We start from the raw sequence: 22,381 nt of genomic DNA, 5'->3' as shown, positions 1-22,381 counted from the left end.
AGGAGACAGACGGACTCTGATGTTTACCGTACCTACCTTAGGTAGCCTACCTACCTACCTACCTACCTACCTACCTACCTACCTACCTAGGTTGGTAGCCTGGTACAGTAGGTAGGTCAGTAGCCATGTACCGGTAGGTCATTAGCAGCACTACTATTGCTGTAGTTGCTGGGATTGGATTACAAATAAAAGAAAGGGTACAGCTCACCTGGTTGGTCTCGGGCCTGCGATATGGCGACGGGTCGGTGGTCCCTGCGGCAAACCCGTAATGCTTGGATGGAATCGAATTGAATGTTTGTTCTATGCCACGATGGGAGAACAAACTCCAAATGCCCACGTAACGTACAGTACAGTACAGTACAGTACATGCATGTGTATAGGCTTGGTTGGCTACCGCGTGCTATCAACCGTACAAAGATTTCTCTGGCCGTGCAGGACAATACCTACCTTACCCAGCAACCGAAATGGAGACAGGTTGGCCAAGAGGACTGGATGAAAAGGGGCCCTTGGTGATAATGTAATACATAAATTACGGAGTAGGTGAGTGATTGATTTGAAGTGTTCGTACGCACTGGGTTATCACTTTGGGTCACGTTTCCACCTGCAGTCAGCACAGAGGCGATTGCTCTGATTGCCCAATCATCATGGCAGAGGTCAGGCACCCTACCCTTTAGCTGCAGATGGCATTCCCCGCATGGGTACCTACCATACCAGCCTACCTGCATTAGGGCGGAAGGTAAATACCTACTTCATAGGTACATACGGTTGAGAGTAGCAAGACTACCTGGTACTGAAGTGAATAAATCGGGAACGTGCAGAGTACTGAGTTGATTTATAAGATTTTAGAGTGAGTCGGAGAAAGAGGGAAAGTGCGGACCATAATAAAACGAGAGAGGGTGAAGGAAAAAAGAAAAAAGAAAAATAGGCGGAGATCGTCAGTTGCAACGACTCGTCCGGGCGGAGTTGTTTTACTAACAGAGGTAGGTACCTATCTATCTATCCATTGGATAATTACCTTACCAACCGCCTATCCGTAGCTAGGAGGTAGCTTACCTACTTCGTACATTGTACGTATACCTAATTACCATGGTACCTACCTTGGGTGGGTAACCTACCCAGGCAAATTAGATACGGAGTAGGCACCCAAGCCTTACCTAGCTTACCTTAGCTCCCTGGTAGGTACCTAGGTACCTTAGGTTCCTACTTCGTAGGTAAGGGAGCAAGGGGAGGTAACCGTTCGACATTTACTTCGTAATTTGAACACCGGCTACAAAGCTCAAAATGGATACCTGGACATCTGACCCCACTCAATTCCCCCGACACCTGCAAGCACGGTGGTGAGCAAAGCTGCTACATGAAGAACTCCACCCACGCTTCTCGCGAGAACGTGCAACCTATCAACGCGGCGCATTATCCTTCCGCCCAGGGCAGGAGCAGACGTGCCAGGCAAGCCAGGATTGCCAGGTTAGGTGCCATCAAGCTACACCACACACCAGAAACATCCCAAGACATGAATCCTGGCAGCCTCGACGTTGGTTCCTCCTGAAATCAACTCCATGAAACGACTCCTTTGGGCTCGGCCTCCAAAAGGACCCAGAACATCGTCACTATCAACCAAACACACGAATCCTAGAATCGAATCGAGTTCCTCCTGGCCCTGAACACCACCGACCTGCTTCTATGTAGTTGAGCCTACGCCTCAATCTCCAAATCACCCAACCGAGCGAGTCCGTAAATGACCGCGTATATCTCTGTGGCATACCTTCTCCAAGCAAAACTTTAGTTCGACCCCATAAACACCATCGCACGTATTGCGAGTCCATGCCGGCTGCCTTCGCAGCTCTCGACCGCAATCCTCGTCAATGCAAGCTCCCGTAACTCTCGACCGTCGACGCCCTCGCCAGGACCCGACCTCCCCCTGCTACCATGAAAAGCACGCCTCTGATCATCAACTGGCACGACCAGACTGCCCCAATATATTCATCTCATTTCGAGCCAACTGGAAAGGGGCGTTTGGCCACAGCTGGTGGTGATAACAATGTCCGCGTATGTTGCCTTGCAGAAACATCCTTTTTTATGCTTCTTGCACATACTTACAGATGCCGTATTCCAGATATGGAAGGTTGTAGCAGAAGGAGATGACCGCAAGGTCGAGTATCTTTCGAGTCTACAGAAGCATACACAAGCAGTCAATGTTGTCCGCTGGGCACCAAAAGGTCGGATCCGAGAACAATAAGAAGTCATAAATGGCGTTCTCTTATGCCAAAACCCAGAGCCACATGCTGACCTATCTGAGCTTCCAGGTGATCTGCTGGCCTCTGCCGGTGACGATGGAAACATCATACTCTGGATACCAGCTGAGAATCATTTACCAGCATCTTTTGGATCCGAAGGTCTGGAGGACAAGGAGACATGGCGCACCAAGAACATGTGCCGATCCTCTGGCGCCGAGATTTATGATCTCGCTTGGTCTCCTGACAGCCAGTATTTCATTATCGGGAGCATGGACAACGTCGCTCGTATATATAGCGCCGCGACCGGCGCGTTGGTCCGGCAGATTGCCGAGCATAGCCACTACGTTCAGGGAGTGGCATGGGATCCGTTGGACGAGTTTATAGCCACGCAGTCGTCGGATCGCTCGGTCCACATATACGCTTTGAGGACAAAGGATGGTAAATACACACTGAGCGGTCACGAGGATAAGCCGCAAAAGATTGCCGGGCACATGAAGACAGACTTACCGCCGAGGAGAATATCTTCTCACAGTCCGGCACCCCCCGAGTTCGGACACCGGTCCCAGGTCTCAACTCTCGACTCCGTGGCTGCGTCGTCGCCTGCGCCATCTGCACCTGGAACGCCAACCTCCATGGCCCTGCCAATGAACCCCCCTAGCGTGATAAGTCACAGCAGGAGGTCATCTTTTTCGTCAAGACGCTCTGTATCGCCCGCCCCTTCAATGCCTTTGCCGGCAGTTATGCCCATGGAGCCATCACCAAAACCTCATCCCAGCGCCAGTCTAGGCATGAAGAATGCCAGTCTCTACCACAACGAAACACTCACGTCATTTTTCAGAAGACTCACTTTTACCCCCGACGGCAGTCTTCTGATCACCCCCGCGGGTCAATATCAAACACAGCATCAGGTAGAAGGCTCTAAGCCAACGTACGAAGTAACAAACACTGTCTTCATCTACTCACGCGGCGGGATCAATAAGCCGCCCATCTGTCATCTTCCAGGGCATAAAAAGCCATCCGTCGTCGTGAGGTGTTCGCCAATCATATATACTCTGAGGCAATCACTACCTGCGACTAGGCATATCACCATTGACACATCGTCAGCCGAAGAGCCTATTCCTTCCCTTCCCGAACCGGTCTCAAAACCGTCTCCAGCAACTTCGGTCATGGATCCCCCACCACCGCCAGGTGGTGAAGTGATAGGCACAACCGGTAAACCACCAAACCCCGAGGCCCCGTCAGCTAGCCCCGGCCCGAAGCCCGCGTTCGCCCTGCCGTATAGAATGGTGTACGCAGTTGCAACCCAGGACTCTGTTCTGCTCTATGACACGCAACAAATGACCCCCATCTGCATTGTCAGCAATCTGCATTGTGCAACCTTCACTGATCTTGCTTGGTGAGTGAACTTATTTCCATATGTCTCGATTGGTTTTCCCCTACTGACATTCACATTTGTTTGGTGGTGCAGGTCCAAGGATGGCCACACGCTGCTAATATCGTCTTCCGATGGGTTCTGCTCGACCTTGTCATTTTCGCCTTCGGACCTTGGCCAGGTCTACACTGGGGAGCTGCCACTAAGACAAAGTGTCACTCCCACAACGACAGTCTTGTCAAGCCAAAACACCCCGGCCGCCACACCCACTACGGTACCTGCGCCTCCTTCACCATTTCATGCGTCACAGTCGCATCACCGGACAGCTTCAAGCTCGTTTGCCGCTCCTTCTCCACCAGCTTTCGCCACCGCGGGACAGCGACCGTCGTCCCCAGCACGCTCCAACTCGACATGTTCAGTTGTTACGCAGGGGTCTGGGATACTGAATGCACCAACACTCATCGGAGGAACCGTGCCGGGCATAGCCGCGACCAACTCTGGCAAGGTAACAGGGGTACCTATTACGACGCCTCCCGAGACACCACGCAGTTCTGTGGCAAACCCAAGTACTGTCACTGCCTCGGGCGTCAAGCGAGATATCAGCGAAAGTGACAAAGAGGAAGCTAGTCAGGAGCCAAAGAAGAGACGCATAGCACCGACCCCTGTCGGCGATTCGCATAATTCGTAGACCTGATCAGGTGCGCATGGGACTAACAGTCAGCGTTGGGCATTTCATTGACTCGTTATATCAGGCGATCAAAAGGGCTTTCTTTTTTTGGGTTGGGAGGGGGGGGATGGATTTTGCGGACGTACGAGCCTCAGTGTTGCAGCCTTGTCTTACCCGGAAAAAAGTGCTTGGCGAGTTCTTGGTAGGGCTGCAATTTTCGCTTTTGCATCCCTGGATTATCTGGTGCCAATACGAGCAGCTTGTGGTTCTTTTCACTTGAACTAATGAGCTGTGCTTAGGCAGAGATAGTCATAGAGCTATGTGTATTACGAAACAATATCATATAGCTGTAGCACGGTACAAAGCTACCTACCTGTTTACTCTCCTTCCTTGCTTATATGAGATGTTTATGCTGTAGCTTATCAGAGCCTGGCTGTTCGTTCTTAGAGCGAGTATTGGGCTGTACAACAGGGGATATTACCTATGCAACCACCAGTGATGAGTTTCAGGGATCTGTTTGCCATGCTTGAGCGGCTTGGTTTCGCCCATAGCCTAGATGCGAGCAGTCGTTACACGATCTCTCGTCCCGTTTTCGCTCAGCGGTGAGTTCAACGAACGGCACACTGCCGCCTCCAAATGGTAAAATCAGAGATGGCATGAGTTTCATACATAGAAAGCACCTAATAAAATTTTGCGCCACAGAATCAAGACTTGTCTAACAGGTCAGGTTCTATTCCCTGGAAGTATCATCAGTATTGCACAAACTTGGTGCACAGCAGAGCTTATAATTATGCCGAAAACCTTTTTGATTCTCTGGGTTGGGGATTATAGGGGAACACCTAGGAGGAGTCATGGCCAACAGTATTGGGTTTTACTAATTACCTACATAGCAGCCCCGAGGCCCAGCCCCCGGACAAATCTAACATCCTCGGCCTGACGCTGCAGCGCAAGGCGCATGCCCTCCCTATAACCACGCTCTACCCGCTCCTGTTCGAGCTCCATTGCCGACTTGGCCTCCTGCTCAAATTCGTCAGCGGTAAAGCCTGACCTGGCCGAGAAACCTACAAGACCGAGCCTCTCGCCAGTCCAGAACAAAATCTCATTATTCTTAATTGTCTCCTTGTGGGCGATCGGGAGTAGCTTCCGTGCCATATCTTCACAACCTGACACTGGACCAAGTGTTCTTGGCCCTGTACCCTGAGCCGCTCTGCTCTGACCGACACGGCATTTTCGGACTTCAGTAAACCCGTCACGCTCGAACCATTTTATCAGCCCGGAGCCATTAGAAACAACCAGACGCGTGCCATGGTTCGAAACAGACAGCAGTTTTGAAGGTGAGGACGTCTGGCGATTTTTGATAGTCTCCGAGCTTAGCAGAGGCGACGAGGATGAGGCGCCGCTTCTCAGTCCGTAAAGTTCCAAGGAGCCTTTGGTGTTGTATTCGCCGCAAGCGACCAATGTGTGGCCCTTCAGCTCTTTGCTTTCCTTGACCTCTGCGACAGACATTTGCCCTTTTCGTCGTCCTTCGCTAGCCAGGTGGTTATATGGATATGGAAGAGATGTCATGCTGCACAGGCGCGCGCCAGAGTGGATTGAGTCCTTGATCGTGCCAAAATTTCGGCGATCATAGTGAAGAATGTTAGAAAATCGGCCAGCAACGTAAATGTCGTTGGAAGCGCCGCCGAGTTCCCCGAGGTGTAGAATACTAAGTGGTCCTGGTTGTGCAAGGGGCGTATACGGGGGCAGTGGATCGTCGGCGAACAGCGCCCGCATGGATCTCTCGTAGTAGCCATTGGCCCCTGACCTGTCAAATTGGTCAATCCCATTTCCATCATCGACACGCTGCATCGCAGATCCTCTTGCTCTATGGTCATGTATATGCAAGCCATGGGTAGTCCCAACTGTCAAGGGGAGATCTGGGTTGGCAGTCGACATGGTAGTGATTGACCATGGGAAAGATTCGCAACCTGCGACTGACATCCGTTCCAGGTCTACTTCGAGAAGATGACTTTGGACCGCTACAAATGCCCTGCCGCGATAGCTGTCAACAGCAACGCACTCAGTAACGCCACTGTCGACCCGCTTTGAGCGCAGGCTATTGTTACCCCTTGGCCCATCAATAAAGAGAATCCCAGGTTCGCTCTTGACGGCGATACCTCCAGGTTTGCGCCTAGTACCATTGACATCCCACAGGCACACCGATCCGTCCTCCAATGGAGACACAGCGAAAACGGACCCTGCCCTGCCCGGCTCGCATTCGGGGTTATCTGGGCGATAGAGGGCCACGCCCTTGACCTCATTCACCCGCATTTCGGAGCCTTCGCTTATTTGTGGCTGCTGAAGCCAGTTGATGGCGATTTTCCCATGTCGCTGTATGTACTCGCTGTACCACGAGACGTCCTCGCCCACATATGTCGGGTCCCAGTTTGCCATTATCCGACGCCTCTCCTTCTTAACAGGGGCCTGCCATTCGGATTTGATATCCTCATCATGGTTGACCTGTATGGCAATTCTTTGAAGAGAGTCCGGGCTTGGACTTGAGTTGTAGAGACCACCAACTCGCCGGCGATTGTAACTCTCAAGAAAAGGGGACTCCTGGAGACAGATCGAGCGCCAGAAGGTGTTGTCCCGAAACAGACCGCAGAACTTTCGGGACGCTTGCTGTAATCGAGCAATATCGGCCGGCTCCAGATCTGTGGGGCGCCGCCGTGGGTTAGCCTTGGGCGCAGAGGAGGGATCGAGGCCGGGGGTTGTGTTTGTCGTTTGGCAGAGTCCCTACAGAGTAATATCGCAAGAAGAATCTCCTCGGGGAGACCTGCCAAGGCCACCTCTGGTTTCCGTGCCATAGCTGAAGATGGCTCGTTCGCGTTGGAACCTGGCATGTCTAAATTCGACCCCATTCACACTGGTGGAGAAGAGTTAATCAGCCGGACGGCGAGCGTTGATGAATTCCGGGATAATGAGAATCTGTATTTGCTGCAAGCTTCATGGATCGGGTCTACCGGGGCTTCTATGCACGAAATGAAACGTCCGGATGAATGCTATGCTAGGAGAGTCTTTGGTTTTTCGATGTCATGAGCTTGTTAAGTAGGTGGGTAGGTAGGTAGAAATGGGGGACAATGTAAAGGCGACCGTGTAGGATCGGAACTGCATGCATGCGAGAAACCGAATCAATGCAGTGTTTTAGGAGTTGGAGTCTGGGAGGGAAGCGCCTAAGCCCGCTCGTCTTACGAAGGCAGCGATCGACCATCTGGCTGCAGATCAGATACAATGGAAGATAGGACTTTGGCATTTGCGAGCGGTAGGCCTCGGGCTAATGTATGTGGGTAAGGTAGTCTAATTCTAAAGCAAAGCAAGCAGGTCTGGGTGAGAGTAGGGGTAAAATGGAGTGGCTGCCGGCTACTTTGACGCACGCATCCGAGTCAGTTTCAAGAAGAGGCACGAAGCTGCCTTGCCCTGGTTTTCTTCTGGCAACTCTGGCGAATCCTCATCCATATCTCAGTTCGCAAGCCGGGCAACGACAACAGCGACAAATTGGTGTGTTTTAACCGAGGTATTGGGTAGATGCGAGGACGGCCTGGTAATGCATGAAACCCGACCTACTATTACTACCTACCTAGTCAACAGAGTGCGCGGTTTGCACGACTCGCCTGCTGACAAGTCCGACCGTTCTTCCGTGGGATGGATTGAGAGCGCGTTGGTTAGTCAAAGGTAGGTAGGTAGGTAAGGCAGTGAGTATAGGTACCAGGTAGCTGGTATATTTGGGCGACGCGGCGTATGGCACGTTCATACTAATGATGGAAAGGGAAGTGCGTGCGGTAACCAATCTTTGAAACGTCATCGGCCGGTGTTGTGGAAAGTGCGAACCAGCTGCAGGAGTCCCCCGCACACATCGGAGCTGATGCAAACACCTTGCCCCCACCACCACACTCACTCGATGCTACCTCCCATGGGGTTCGTCCAACCAAGTGGGTAGTGGGGCCGATTTGATACGCCCCACAAAGAGAAACTGGGGGTCTTGGTCAATACTGTCCAGAACTTGAGCTATTGAGAGTCTAGGCAGAACCGATAAACAAGGTACCTTGCTTTAACGAAGTATATTACCAAGCTAGGAAATAAGCAACTGGCTGATATGAGCAGACGATTATCGAAATCCCGACGTTTTGATGTGATATTCTGGTATTACTTACCGTAACATACTGCTAAATCTAATCAACAACTCCCTTCGTTGCAAGCTACCACTTTGCAGTCCATAAGGTACTGTACGTACATAGGTACCTAGGTACATACCTATTATCATGGTATTTTATACCTACCTTGTTTTATCATACCACCCTTCTCTCGCAGCTCGAATTTTACGACGGGCCTTCTTTCTTGATATCAATCTTTTGAAGTCAACGCTGAAGGCCATCTCGATAGGCTTACTTTTTGATTTATAACCTCAAAGTTATGTTTGCTTGTCGCAAAAACACATATGTATCTATTCGGGACAGCCAAAATTGTCTCGTGTGGAAAGTTCGATCTTTGCGCTCTGCCTGTTATATGACCCAGGACCAAACGTCGTAGCTACACGGGATGACGCATATTAAAAACGGCGCATATGTGTTGCGAGTTGACTGACCCTCACGATCGAAATCCGAGATGCAAAATCGTGGGTTACAATCACCACTCCTCCCTTTCGCATGCTCGGCATATTTGGAGACACTGTGTTAAGGGTAGTAAGTTGTGATGCCTTGACTGCCATGTGGAAAACGGCTCTGCAGAGCGTCGCGGAAACAAGGCTCCTGGCCCATGCACGCCCCGAGAGATTTGCTCTTTTTTTTTAGTCTACACATACATGGAGGCATTCGAATGAGTACCACAAATATCCAACTTTGAGCGGTCTTGGGCTGGCATGATGATACAGAGTAGGTAATCTAGGTACCAAGGCATGATCTAGGGATAAGGCAGTGTTCTCCCAGCCAGAATTTATGAACTTGTGGTCATAACATAAAGGTCCCTACCGCTGGTCAACAAATAGGACAGAGGAAGACTAACGGTGGGCTTTTGCACGTAACTCACCCTCACCTCACCTTGCCCTTACTTCGTCATTACTCTGGCCATTGACCATAGAACACAACTCCACTCCCCCGGGGAGTTTGCCCTGGCCACCAACCATATTTCGTTCCTTCCCACATACAATCTAAATTCCATCGTGCTAATTACTGTCTGATCAGAGCAGAGCAATCAAACTCAAACCAGTATCCTTCACTTTTGTTGCGCCGTGTCTTCGTACATACCTAGCTGCCTCAGCCGGGCTGGTATTCAAGCTTCTGGAAATTGGCCTGATAGGCCGGTGTCCTGGTTCTAGGATAGGGTTCTGATCTGCATGCATCGGCTTGATAAGCTGTTATATCAGTTCTCTTGAGCAGCTTGCACTGGGTCTGTCAGTTCAACAACATGTCGTGGCCGGGAGCTAGTGCACCGCGAGCATTGAAAGCGTCTGACATGATGCCCATTTGTAATTCCGAGTCTTGGGCATCACAATCACAGCCACAACTTCAGATCAAGGTTCCGCGAGTCCGACCAACGGAACGGGCAGCCAATGGCAGTCCCGGCCCCAAGACGCCCGGTTCGGCACGTCGCGGGTGTCGCTTTCCTAGTCTGGATGAAGCCCACCGCAACATAACCGGAAGGTCCCATACATCTACTTCGACAGCATCGAATCGATTCGCGTCCAATGACAGCAGCATCGAGGCCGAGACTGCCACCAGCAGTTGGCAACCGGCCCACCCTAGCAAGACGTCTGCTACTTTACACTGCATATCCGACGACCAAGCTCTCTTGAGCCCTGATGCAATCCCCCTTTACCGTTTGAGTCCCATCAAGGAAACTACACCCGACAGTCTCAATAATGCCCGAAAGATTTCAAAGCGCGAGCCGGCCCTGTACAACCACGAGGAGACCGCAGTTGCCCACTCTGCCCGCAGCAATCCCGAGGATCCATTTGTTGTCTCAGAGGATTCCAGCCCAGTACCCATGCCGAAGCACAGAAACATCAATTCGTCGGGTACTGTGTCCGAACTCCAGTCTAATACTACTGTAGACCACCTTTACGACCAGGGTCGCTCTGCTGCATCTGACCAGGGAACATCCTCCAGTCGTGGTGTAGATGCCACCCTCGACACTACCCCTTTCCGCGGAGCTCCTCGTAGCTCCTCTCTCAACAGACTGAGTCCCGCAAACCTCAGCGCGCTGCGGTCAGGTGCCGGCGCTCGCTGTGGCTTCAGGCCCGACGATGTCATTCACAGCCCAGGCATTAGCCGAACTGATACAGCGCGCTTCACTCATGAGGAGTACCAAGGCAGCGACGGTTCCTCGGTCGCCAACAAAGATCCCCTGTGGTCCGACACAGCAACCTCCAACGACGACAGGCCCTTGTTCTCGCTTCCGCTCATTCCTACACTCGCGTTCTTCGATGCACCAATCGGGAAATCGACACACTCAGCCCGCGGTCATCCAATGTCCTGCGGACTGTCATTCTCGACACTCTCTGACTCACAGGTCCTTCTCAACAGTGACCCTGGCAGCAATGGCGGCCTCATACCTCCTCCGCTCGCCCTGTCGACACGTACGAGGCCCGCTGAGATTCCCCGTGCGCACCTCAGCGTCGGAGAATTTTCTATGGGCGCGACCACAGAATCTGACGACGATCCTTTTAAGTACGACAAGATTACTTATGGTGTCTTTCTCCTGGATAAGAGGGAGAGGGAAGTTAGTGCCAGGCTTCAGCGCCAAAGCTCATCGAGCAAACACAGCAGAACTCCAAGCTGCAGTCCATTAAAGTCGCTTTACAAGAAATTTACGCTACCTTCTCCTATCCCTGAGCACCCGTCGGCGGAGGTTGATAGTTCTGCCAGGATCGACCGCGACCAGCTCGCTGCATTGCGGTTTCTGCACCCCGATGCTATCAAATCCTCGTGGGAGGTGGACCAGAGTCAAGGCGCCACGGTCAGGGTGCCTGTGCCCCTCCAGACGGACGCTTTGTGCCAACCCGGCACCGCAACTACAACTAAGCAATCTTCAGAAGTCAAAAAAATTCAGTGTCTACTCGCGAGAGAGCCTTTGAACGATAGGGATGAGTGGGAAACAGTAAGGACATTCCAGGTTGTCAATGACAGTAGCCCACCCTACCCTCCTCTGAAGCCATCCCCCAGGGTTATTTACGGTGCGTCCGTCAAATCTACTGGCAGCAGCGTCGCATATGTATCAGACGATGATATCAGTCTGTATGATGCTCAGGTTGACGAGTGTGGCTCCAAGGAACGCATCATTCAGCACCCGTCAAATCAACTCGACAGCCAGCCGTTCAAAGTCAGACATCTCAAAGACTCGAACATACCTGTTTTTATACCGAAGCAGCGCGTTCACAGGGTCAACGGGCTTGCGCAGAACTCCATACGGCTTCTGCAGGAGTCAACCGGACTGGGCAAAGGGGGAAAGCCTGCAGATTCGAGCCGGACTGGTAAGATTGTCAACCCTTTCAGCGCCCTAAACAAGAAGTACAAAGACAAGTTGTTACCGGTCCCGCCTCGGGTGACCGCCGGGACTTCGCGTTTCGAGTTCCGAGACTCGGTGTGTAGCAGTCATCAGGAGAACCCTTTCGATGGAAACCAGTTTGGTGAACAGAGTGTACATCGTGACAGCAACGCTCATGAAGACCATGGTGATTGTGTCGCGAACCATCACGATAGCCAGGCTTACACAGATTATGATATGTCGACATTGTCTGCGCTGTCGAATGGGTCTCACAGTTTCGCTTTTCCACTCATACCGCTGCCCGAAGCGGCAAGACTGCAGGCCATAAGGCGCGAGAGCGGGTTTGATGATCAGACCTTCGCCGGCAATCAAGGGCGGGAGCGCAAAAAGAGTTTTGCATCGCTGGGGAAAAATAAAGGAAGCACTTTGGTCAGGTCAAACCTGCCTCGTCTTCCGCAAACTGTGCACAGGCGAACCCCGACGCCTCTGTTCTCGTCGGTGGTGAATGATAAGAATCGTGAGTCCGTTGTTGACCATATCAATAATGACAGCCCGTGTTGTTGGCTAACCTCACCGCTGTAGAACACCCGGCCCTGCGTTTCGATGGCCCTGCGACCTCTCCGATTAGCTCCAAGATTGATTCACCGCCTGATCACCGATCACGCGGCTCCCATTTCTGCGACAATAGCACTGCAACCTTTGGTGCCTCCCCTCTCAAAAATCGGATGGCTGGGATGTGGCCGTCACGACGATCCGAGATCCCACATCTGTACCCCTGGGACGAGCGCCGGTTGCAACCCGGAAGTGATCCATACTTGCGAGCCTTGGCAGATCGAAATAGACTGCCATCCGCACATTTGACGTACACTTCACATGAAGGCCGGATAAAGCAGCGTAGATGGTTTGTCCTGATGTTGACTGTCAGCATATTCCCTTTCTTGTCGGTTCTTGTTTACCTTGGAAAATTCGATGCCGCGCTCTCCTGGTACAGCAGGGGAGAGGTTAATGGACTAACACCAGCGCAACGAAGAATCATACTTGCAATCATGGTCTTCCAGTTCTTTGTCTGGACAGCCATCATTGTTATCGTGGTGAAAAAAATGGGAGGCGCGTTCTGATATACAATAGTTCGGGCACGACCATGCGTCAAAGGCTGTCTTGTGTTTGAAAATCCAGGCACAACCCCAAAGCCATTCGACCAGCAGGCCATCCATGTTCAACTGTCTAACAATCTCTCACGTACCACCGCCTAAACTTGAGCTTGTTTTTTATTGCTTGCCTTGGCCTTTACCGGGCTTACGGAATATGCATACCACGACGATACAGTATGGTACCGCTGATAGACAGCACGGCTGCTCATCAACACTAAGCTTCGCGGGTTCTTGGTCGATCGCTGGGTGTATTATGGATGTCCTGCGTATGCTGTTTTTTTGATGTTGCGCATCGCGGGCTAAGCAAAGACTACGGGAGACCAGCCGAGTGGAACGACCGCAACATACAGTTTCCAGGTTGATTTTAGCCGTCAAGGGCTGACCTTACGTTTCCTTGTCTGATTATGTGTCTCCTGGAAAGGGACAAAGTTCTCCTACCGGTCTACTGTTAATATATACAGTGACTAGTATGCAAGGTTTCGAGGGAGCTCCCTATAGAGGACGTTGAACGGCATGATGGCCAAGTCCTCACGATCACTGTGGGGGTACCGTCAGCGGATAGAATCTGGGTCTGTTAGTGTTGGTATTCGATGCTGCGTAGAGGAGGACAAAAATCTGAGGGGACCTTCGGCTCAAGTTTCGTCGCTGCTTCTGGAATCTCTTGCTTTCTTTCTTCGTTGAAGATGCCAGAATTAGGACCTCGATGACTTTGGTCGAGACAGAACAATGAAATGGTGATAGATAGAGCCCGCCGAGAATAGAGTTGATCTGACATTGGACGAGACCAGACAAAAGAACACGCGGCTAAACATTCTTTGTGACGTGAAGCATCAAGCGCTTAATGTTGCATTAGAGTATTAGGGCTGAAAATAGATAGTACAAACTCGTAGGATTGTAACGTTAGTAAATGTAAACGAGTAGCTATGATGTTGTGGAGTACCGACCGAGCCTACAACAGCTCTACTATAGCAAGCCGGCTTGGCCGGTTATCAGAAGAGTCCCGAGGGTTAGGGCTGAAAAAAGTCTGTGCGTCTGTCCCCATTTCTCGCCCCTCAAATAACTACCTACCTAGGTCTAGAGGTACCTATTAATGTGGGTTGGCGGCTGAATGGATGAATGAACTCGATGGTCCAGACGGTCTTCGCAAATCATATACCAAATCGCGGACGCGACACGAGAATTCATCAACTGTCCGCAGGAAGCCAGCATAATTAGAGAGCATATCACAAAGAAAATCGTCTTTTTGCCTGCACTATAATAACCGCGAAACGATGGCCGACGTTGAGATGCACGACGGCGACGCTTCGCCACGCGCCGACAGCCCAGAAGCCTCTGGCAACGCGTCCAAGGTCAGCGATATGCAGACGCACGCGAAGGCCACAGCCGTGCGCTCCATAGAGGGTTGGATCATCATGGTGACCAACGTCCACGAGGAGGCAGACGAGGAAGCGATACATGACAAGTTTGGCGACTTTGGCGAGATCAAGAACCTGCACCTGAACCTTGACCGGAGGAGTGGTTATGTCAAGGTGTGTCTCTTTTGTTATATCTTTTCTTTTCTTTTCGTCTCTTTTCAAAAAAGAGGGGGGGCATCAAATAGAAACCCAGCGACTAACTGCTCCGTCGTGCACAGGGTTACGCTTTGATCGAGTATCCCACTCTCGCTGAGGCTCGTGCTGCCATCGACGGAGCCCATGAAAGCAAGCTGCTCGATCAGACGGTCTACGTAGACTTTGCGTTTGTCCGGCCGCCGCCGAACAAGGGTGGCGCGGGTGGTCGTGGCACCGGATGTGGTGCGCCTCGTGGAAGGGGACGCGGGAGAAGCCGCAGTCGCAGCCCTGCCAAGAATGGCGACTAGTTCCCCAGGTATTCTTTATTATAGATTTGGGGTGATCAATGAGCTTTTTTGGGGGCACGAATGGGCATCAAGAGACTGCCTTTCAGCCAAGTCCGGCATACTGCCATCGTGCCTAATCCTGGCACGCTAGCTTGTCTGCCTATTTCTTCCCAAGCTGGGGAAGAGAGCATGTCGACATGTCAACCCTCGGAGTAAAGTGGTGCCGCTCAAGGTGCGGCGGCAGAGCCCTAGATACATGGACATGTCGGCATCCCGTCCCGGCCACTAAAAGGTAAGACTGGAGTCGCCATGGCGTGCGCATAATTAGAGAAGAGTACTGACGCATCTGTTTTGCTGCAGGCTCCGTCTACTAGAGAAACAACAGAATGACGAAATATTCATTGGAAAAAGAAAAAAAAGAAGACAAAAGTCCGGCTTCGAGCTATCAAACTATGCCCCCCAACCCGACGATGTCATGCAAATAACTGAGCGCCTTTCTGTATGTAACACTTTTAGCTGAAGGCGATGCTAATCAATTTCGACCTCCACTTTTCACCCGCAAGAAACTGGAGCAACACGCTGTGAAGTGAAGGCCCCTATTGACTTGAGTATGACACAACTATCGTAAAATCCAATAGCAACTAGTACTGGAGCTGATTGTAATTATTTCTGTACTTTATCCGTAAGTGCTCAAATCTATGACATTCATGTTATCCGTGCTTACGGTCCGCCTCTCTCCCCATGTACTCGTTTAAAACTTCGAGGCGACGACAACAAAACAATGCCTTGCACTTGGCATTTGGCACTGCGATTATCAACACTCACCGACACACCTTTTTCAGACTGCGGGAGGAGGTCCCCGTGCACCCGTCATTTCTAATCCACCGCCGCCTGTTCTTACGGGATCCGACTTGTTTCTTTTCAGAGACAGCAATCTTTTGATCCCACTTGGCTCTGGTCGAGGTTCTTCTGGAGGGTCGTCCGAATATTCATAGAAAAGCCTCGGAACGAGAAGACGATAAGGGGTCGTTATTCCCGCAGGGTCCTTGGCATTAACCTCCACGTTCAGAGTGACCAGAAGGGCATCCTCGAGGTTAACATCGAGACTGACACCTTGTTTACGTTGATTGGCTGTCATGGATGTTGGTGTGCGGTGTAGTGATTTCGGCTGGAAGTCCTGGACTGGAGGTTCCACGGGTCGCGGCGGACGCGCGTCACGGTGCACTGGCTGTGCAGTAAAGTACGACTCGTCCCCTTCGTAATACTCGTCCGAACTGCTTCCTACGTCGTAGTCGTGACTTCTTCCTGGTGCGCCGCCACCCCTTAATCCAAGCCTCTTCGCGGCAGCAGGGGGTATGATGCTGGCTTGATCATCCTCGTCACTGGAGTACCCCCACTGCCCGTTGATGCCACCATCATCAGCCGTTTTGCCTGTGTCGACTGTGGGTTTCCTCCCCCGGCCGCTGAGCCTGCGCAAGAGCCCTCCTATCCCACTACCGGAAGGCTTGGCAGAGGGGAAATCGCCCCGAGTAAGAGACAAAGTTCGAGTTGGCCCCTGCGGACGAGGCAGACGAGGGCCGACATCGTCTGCTGAAGCACGCTCGGCGCGCGAAAACGTTCGAAAGAGCCCACCTGCCCCTGAGACGGGTGGGCGTGGTACCTCTGCAGGGCGCTTCTTGGACAATCGCCGCATAATTCCGCCCTTGGACGGCGTTCCGATGGGGTCTGCCCATTCCTCAATCCCAGGCGATGGCGGCGGCGTGTCCCCCGGCACATAGTGCCGAATGGCACACCAGTTTCTGTGGGGCAGAAGACGCTTGTTGTTTCTGGGCTTGCCATCCACGCCATTATTGAACAAAGGAATCATGTCTTCCCATGTCTGCTTCTTCTCGCCATCTTCATTGTCCAGAATATGTACTTTATTGCGCTTGTTCAGCACATCAGCCAGCATATCCGGTGGCGGGGTGTTGACGATAGCGCTCGAGATGATGTTTGGCATGTAGCGAAAGTCCTTGTGTTTCGCAATGCTGAGCTTTGGATCCGAGTAAAACTGACCAACGGCCGCAAGATGTACGTCGCCTGAGAGAATGGTCACGCGGACACTGCGGTCAGCGGCAAGATCTTGGAGGTCCTCCATTATGATCTTGCGTTCTTTCTTGTGGTGCTTGGCTGTCCAGTGGTCATCGAGATCATCAAGCACTTCGACGCCGCCATCGAATCTGTTTAGCAGCCCACCCATGAGACCCATCTTCGCCAAGGCCTTGACGGGTTCAAAGAGCCGTGACGTCAAGCTGGGCATTGGGATATACTGTCAGCAAAATAAGGAACCTTGGCAGTATGACTAAGGGCGGGCGTAGCACTTACATGTTCTCCAGCCAGACCAGTCTGGGGTATGCAATCGGCACTCCAAGCAAAACAAGCAGGTGCTTTGTTCGTCCCTTGACGATCTCATCATAACACCGATCCATGAGCTTCTGCCACGAATCATCACTCATAACCTCGTCGTGGGTTCGCTCAGTTCTGCAATCGACGCCCAAAAGGGCCACATCTCCGCCCAGGGACATGTATACGCTCCGACTCTGCTCGGCAATATAGGGTCCTGGCTTGGTGCCCAATGCCCAGCTCGGTTCGACAGCCTCAGTCTCGTCAGGAACGCTCTGGTGTTGGAATAGCATGTAATACTTGAAAGCGACGTTACCCAGGCCAGAGAACACTGGTGTTGACATGAAGTGATGAGGGTACGAACCGAAACCATCAATAATATCATGATCATCCCATATGTTCACCATGGGAATCTGCGAACTGGCCATGCCAAACAAGCCCTGAGAGAACCACATGCTGTATCGCTCCAAAAAGTAGTTCTCAAGCTCGTCCTGTAGCTGTGGCGTAAAGGGGGCATTGTGCTTATGCATAGGGTTACGCATGTCGGTCCACTCCTTGAATATCTTTGTCTCGCGCATCACGGCATCCATGTAGAGCTGGTCACCACCACCGACCATGACATGGAAAGGACGCGCCTGGTGAGTGTTCAGTACATCCCGCCACATGGGGTCCGGCCCGCTCAAGTCATTCGGGTTCACGGTCGCGCTGAATCCGTTGCAGCTGTGGAACATGATATTCATCGACTGGCCCCTCGCCGGCACCCAGAAGCCAGTCGATGGCCCGCGGTTTATGCGGTAGGCGATCCGCTGCTCGCGCTCCTTGAGCTCAACCTCAATGTTGAAGCGCCAGAAGGTGCAGCCCCTTTCGGCGTGTAATCGAAAGCCACGTACATCGTTGTACCTGTCCAACTTCTCACCGTCCAACTTCGCTCGCTGCCTGCGAGCAGCAAACGAACCATGGGGTTCCGTAAGCCCATCTTCCAACGGGTAGTCGGGCAGACTCCGGGTCTTTTCAAACAGGCCACTGTCCGTCTCATCCCTCGAGAGATCTTTGGCTTCCTCCAGGTGATCGATCGGACGAACGTACAATGTCTCACCTCTCCTGCCAAGCTTTGGGTGGCCGGCGATGGGATCAACATGCTCGGGTGCCAGACCTTGCTCGTCACTCACAATCTCAGGTGGCGGGGGTAGGAGTTCGATGGGTTGAGCGAACAGACGTAGTGTCGGTGCGATCTCATAGGAAGATTCGTCATCACGGGTGACAATCAAGATGCTTCCTCGCCAAATTTCCCTATCCGGCGCCGGGACGGCCCGCGCGGACCGGGATGTCCCACGCTCGACGCGAATGCCACTGTACCGAAGCAAAGGGCCGCATTTGAGGTAGAGCGGTGGTTTGAATCTCGTAGGGGCTGTAAGTACAGGCAGGACGGTGGGTCGAGTCAGTGCACAAGTCTTGAAATATTGGATGAAAGTGTTGGGGAGGCCTTGTCTTGGAAAAGGTAGAGAACATAGCGGCAACGAGGACAAGGTTGCGCACGCCTAGTTCCAGGTGGCGCGATGACTGGCTTTTTTTTTTTTTTTTTTTTTTTTTTTACAATCCTTGCGGGCCGCGTGGCTGCCAAAACCTTGTCTTGAACAACAAGCCTTGTCCTCATCGCGCGAGTCTTCTGGTGAACAATCGGTAGCCCGATCATGCCGAGACATCACAATGCACCATATTTACTTATTGGAAGCCCCCGGTTATCAGTCCCTTCACGATAGGAATACTTTTGCTTACCATTGGTCTCATCATATTCACCGTCGAAGGCCTCCGCCTTCCTGGGACGCGACGACGTCGAACCCCGTCGCTTTGATGGTGGGTTCTCCCACCAAGCCTGGCTCTTGTCTGCCGATTTCTCCATCATACTATCGAGGTCCAACAACTCCCCAGAAAGTGTACCAACCGTCGCCTTGCTCCACTCGTCAAGATAAGTCGTCTTTTGGAACAATCCTTGTCCTGGCCTGAAGCTTTCCCGATTGGCAAATGCCAGTCTCGCAAAATGACCCTCCTCGCTTGAGACAGACTCGTCATCGACGTCTTTGCTATCGTCGTCTGAAGCCTGGGCCTCAGTAGTCGCCGGTCTAGTCGCAGCTATGGCAGCTGGTGGGCCCAAATCGCCTACAAAAGCAATAGGGCCCTTGGGTACCGGTGACTGTTCTCTGCCGAAAACACCGTTTCCTGGACCAGGAGGAGTATGCTGGCCTGCTTCACCTTGACGAGGAGCTTTATTTCTTAGGCTTGACGCCTTGATCAACTTGCCTGACTGGGTCCGCTGTGGAGGGCCGCTCTGTGACAAAGCTTTTTTGTTCGGCGGGGACACGTTACCGCCTGAAGAATAGGGCGACATCTTTTGCCCCAGCTGAGGACCAGCTGCAGTCGAGTATTCTGGGGGGCTGGGCTGCGCATCAATACGCACAGAGGTGCCTCTATGTGGCACAAATCTGGGCTCTTCCCGGTCGCCACCTGTGGTCTGAGACATTGATGTTTTCCGTGGGTGCCGCTCGCCAGGAGGTTGCTTGCGGAGCTTGTTACTGCCGCTCCTTAAGATTGGAATTTTGGGCGGTATCGTAGGTGGCCTTTCGTCTACTTCGGGTAAATTCAAGTCATTACGATTCACCGTACGTTCTCGGAAGCTGAGGTTGCGCTTCGGAAGGTCCGAATCGCCATTCCCTGCTGGCGGAGCAGCCGGCACTCTAGGCTCGGGCAAAGGACCGTCCTCGGGCGGGTTCTGGGTCAAAGGACCCCTGTGCATGGCTATTGGCTCATGCTGCACCTGTCGCCCCTGAGGCTCGGCGGCGCTGCGCTGCTGGTGGTCCGGGCCGGTAACCTCGGCGGCAGCCCCGAGGGCCCTCTGGCGGGCGCGCTCCTCGGCAGCTGCCACGCGGGCACGTTTCTCCTCCTTTGTGATGCTGTCGAGCGTCAGCTCAAGCTTCTGTAGCGGCGAACGATTATTTGCGAACTTTTTCCCATGCCCGCCAACATTGGCATCAACACTTGAATTTGGTCTTGGGCGGGACGTTGATGTTGCGGTAGAGTCATATGAACCATTTCTTTGGCTCTTGTGGCGACCAGGAACAGCGTTCTGTACGCTATAATCTTCCGGTTCCATTCCCATTTGATTTGGCGGTCCTCTGCGGCGCCCAGGGCCAGGGTTGAGCACTGCTGGGGCACCAGGCGAAGAAGGCATTGTTCCGGATCTGAACGTTGGGGGCAAGGTATGTGGAGTATTGGGGGAAGATTCAAGGCTGTCGGCAGGAGTTTGCTGGTCTAGTTCCTGCTGTCGACTCCAGCGGCGCTGGCGTTTCTCGGCGGGTTCAACTGGGTACTGGTCAGCTCCATAAGGGAGCGAGGGAGGCCGGGGAGCTAGACCGTAGGCGCCGCCAAAACTTGAGCGCGTGGGCGTGGCATATGGACTCTGTGTAGACTCGGTGGGATCAGCACTGATAGCGGTCTGCACAGAGCCGCGTTTGGGTCGAGGAGCAGCAGCATCGAGCGACGACGGCTGGCCATGCTGGTGGATCCTGGGCGGAGGTAGCTCGCCCCAGTACGGTGCCGACTGTGACGGCGATTGAGAATGAGACATGGTCGACGGTAAAGCGCGCGAAGAGCGGGTCCGGAAAATAGTGATTGGCAGCGCGTAGGCCGGTGAAGGTAGGTACAATGGATAGATAGGTAAGGCAGGTTAGGGTAAGTAGCTGCTGCAAGCTAAGCTGTTCAGTTACATGTTACACATGGCGGTCAAAGAAAGGGACGATAAACATAAACGAGATGATATGGCGATGTGCAGGTCTGCCTCATGCAAGCATCCGCACGCACAGAGATGAGCCCATGCCCAGAAGCGGGAAGTTAGCAGATCATGTCTTGTGTGTCTTTGAATAGAAGAAAGAGCAGACAATGGGGGGATGGCGCGATGCAAAAGAGCGGAAGAAATAAAATGCAAGGCTGGGGAAAAGAGGATCCTTGAAGAAAATGACGGAATATGCAACGGGGCAGCGGCGGCTGGGGGGTCGCCGACGAAAATCGGGAGGTTGAGTGGTCCTGAGCTACAGGGGGGTAACCCAGTCTAGCAGGCACTATGGAATACAGTACTGTATCGTACTAGGTACTGGTGATTTGGGGTCGGACATGTGTGGAGAGTGAACTGGCTTGATTGGGTTCGGTTCGTCGCCCAACGGTGAGCGACAAGGTAGGTTGCACTCGACGAGGATCGAAACAAGGAAGACAAAGAATACAATAAATACACTGATGAAATTGGATACCTTGGAAACTTTGCAAGTCTTGTCATGGATAAATATCCACTATTAGGTTTCTAGAAAATATGTGCTATGTGCACACCGATGACTGTAGGGTACTAACATGCCTACTCAGGCCACCTCCGATGCCTCGATCCAAAATGGTGGCTGATTGGCCCTAAATCCAAACCCATGGGTACTGCTTAAGGTACTACCTAGGTACGTACTGTCGGTACCTTGGGCTTGCTCAGGTAAATCGGTGATAACGAGGCTCTCCTTTCGTGTACGGAGTACAAGCAGCCATCGAGACTTTACGGGTCTTGGTGTGCTTTCCATGGGTCATATCTGCACGTGGCGTAGCACCCATGTTTTGCTCTACTCAGCTTTTGATTTTTGTCGATTCAATTGGTGCAGCCTGCCGCAATAAAATTCCGCCCCTGCAGCTACTTCGTACAGAACCTGAGGATGTTAGCTAGCTAGGCTTGCTTGGCCACGAACTGATCTAATGTAAGCTTGGCAATAGCAATATCGGTAGGTGTCGCTGCTATCGCAGTTAGGTTGGTGACGCACTGGCGTGTCAAGGGAGATCAAGGTTTGTGTATTGGAAAGGGAGCAAATACGACAACGGCCACTTGTTTGGCCACCGTTGCATCCATTCCTAGTTGTGTTCAGGTGGTGGTTTTCCTTGGATTCCCACCCGCCGGTTTATGTTGGGCTTGAGGGGCTTGCTGAGGCAAGTAAGAAATTAAATGTGGATATGTTCATTTTTACAACAGGTATAAAAAAAAATTGAAAAGAAAGTAGAAAGTACCTAAGAAAAATATTGCTAGTCAGGTTGGTAGCTTACCCACCTTCTTAGGTAATTAGGTAGGTAGGTAAGGTAGTACCTAGGTACCTAGGTAAGTAAGTAATTATCCAAGCTCCTTTACCTTGTGCGCGGCTGGTGGTC

The 22,381-nt window shown here is 52.2% G+C and overlaps 5 protein-coding genes across 5 annotated transcripts; 3 read left to right on the top strand and 2 right to left on the bottom strand.

The window, feature by feature from the left end:
* The first annotated feature begins 1,222 nt into the window (after positions 1-1,222).
* MGG_03737 (uncharacterized protein) lies at positions 1,223-4,719 on the top strand. Its single transcript, XM_003716094.1, has 4 exons — positions 1,223-2,046; positions 2,114-2,216; positions 2,304-3,630; positions 3,703-4,719. The coding sequence occupies exons 1-4, from the start codon at positions 1,927-1,929 to the stop codon at positions 4,292-4,294; spliced, it is 2,142 nt and encodes a 713-aa protein (XP_003716142.1). The 5' UTR covers positions 1,223-1,926; the 3' UTR covers positions 4,295-4,719.
* A 325-nt stretch (positions 4,720-5,044) lies between these two features.
* On the bottom strand, positions 5,045-8,110 carry MGG_03738 (F-box domain-containing protein). The gene is made up of 2 exons (XM_003716093.1): positions 7,053-8,110; positions 5,045-6,966 (listed from the first exon to the last, which is right to left on the bottom strand). The coding sequence occupies exons 1-2, from the start codon at positions 7,171-7,173 to the stop codon at positions 5,156-5,158; spliced, it is 1,932 nt and encodes a 643-aa protein (XP_003716141.1). The 5' UTR covers positions 7,174-8,110; the 3' UTR covers positions 5,045-5,155.
* A 1,602-nt stretch (positions 8,111-9,712) lies between these two features.
* On the top strand, positions 9,713-12,689 carry MGG_03739 (uncharacterized protein; the record flags this gene model as incomplete). Its single annotated transcript, XM_003716092.1, has 3 exons — positions 9,713-12,308; positions 12,374-12,581; positions 12,671-12,689. The coding sequence occupies 3 exons, from the start codon at positions 9,713-9,715 to the stop codon at positions 12,687-12,689; spliced, it is 2,823 nt and encodes a 940-aa protein (XP_003716140.1).
* Positions 12,690-14,043: 1,354 nt separating this feature from the next.
* On the top strand, positions 14,044-15,394 carry MGG_03740 (RNA-binding protein 8A). Its single transcript, XM_003716091.1, has 3 exons — positions 14,044-14,471; positions 14,576-15,071; positions 15,140-15,394. Exons 1-2 carry the CDS (start codon positions 14,214-14,216, stop codon positions 14,798-14,800), a joined length of 483 nt encoding a protein of 160 aa, XP_003716139.1. The 5' UTR covers positions 14,044-14,213; the 3' UTR covers positions 14,801-15,071; positions 15,140-15,394.
* On the bottom strand, positions 15,093-21,108 carry MGG_03741 (uncharacterized protein). Its single transcript, XM_003716090.1, has 3 exons — positions 18,938-21,108; positions 17,144-18,569; positions 15,093-17,070 (listed from the first exon to the last, which is right to left on the bottom strand). The coding sequence occupies exons 1-3, from the start codon at positions 20,781-20,783 to the stop codon at positions 15,618-15,620; spliced, it is 4,725 nt and encodes a 1,574-aa protein (XP_003716138.1). The 5' UTR covers positions 20,784-21,108; the 3' UTR covers positions 15,093-15,617.
* Between the last annotated feature and the right edge of the window lie 1,273 nt (positions 21,109-22,381).

The sequence above is a fragment of the Pyricularia oryzae genome, chromosome 4 (assembly GCF_000002495.2).
Source record: "Pyricularia oryzae 70-15 chromosome 4, whole genome shotgun sequence".
NCBI lineage: Eukaryota > Fungi > Ascomycota > Sordariomycetes > Magnaporthales > Pyriculariaceae > Pyricularia > Pyricularia oryzae.
Note: the sequence above shows the minus strand (reverse complement) of the source record. Positions and strands in the feature narration are given on the sequence as shown.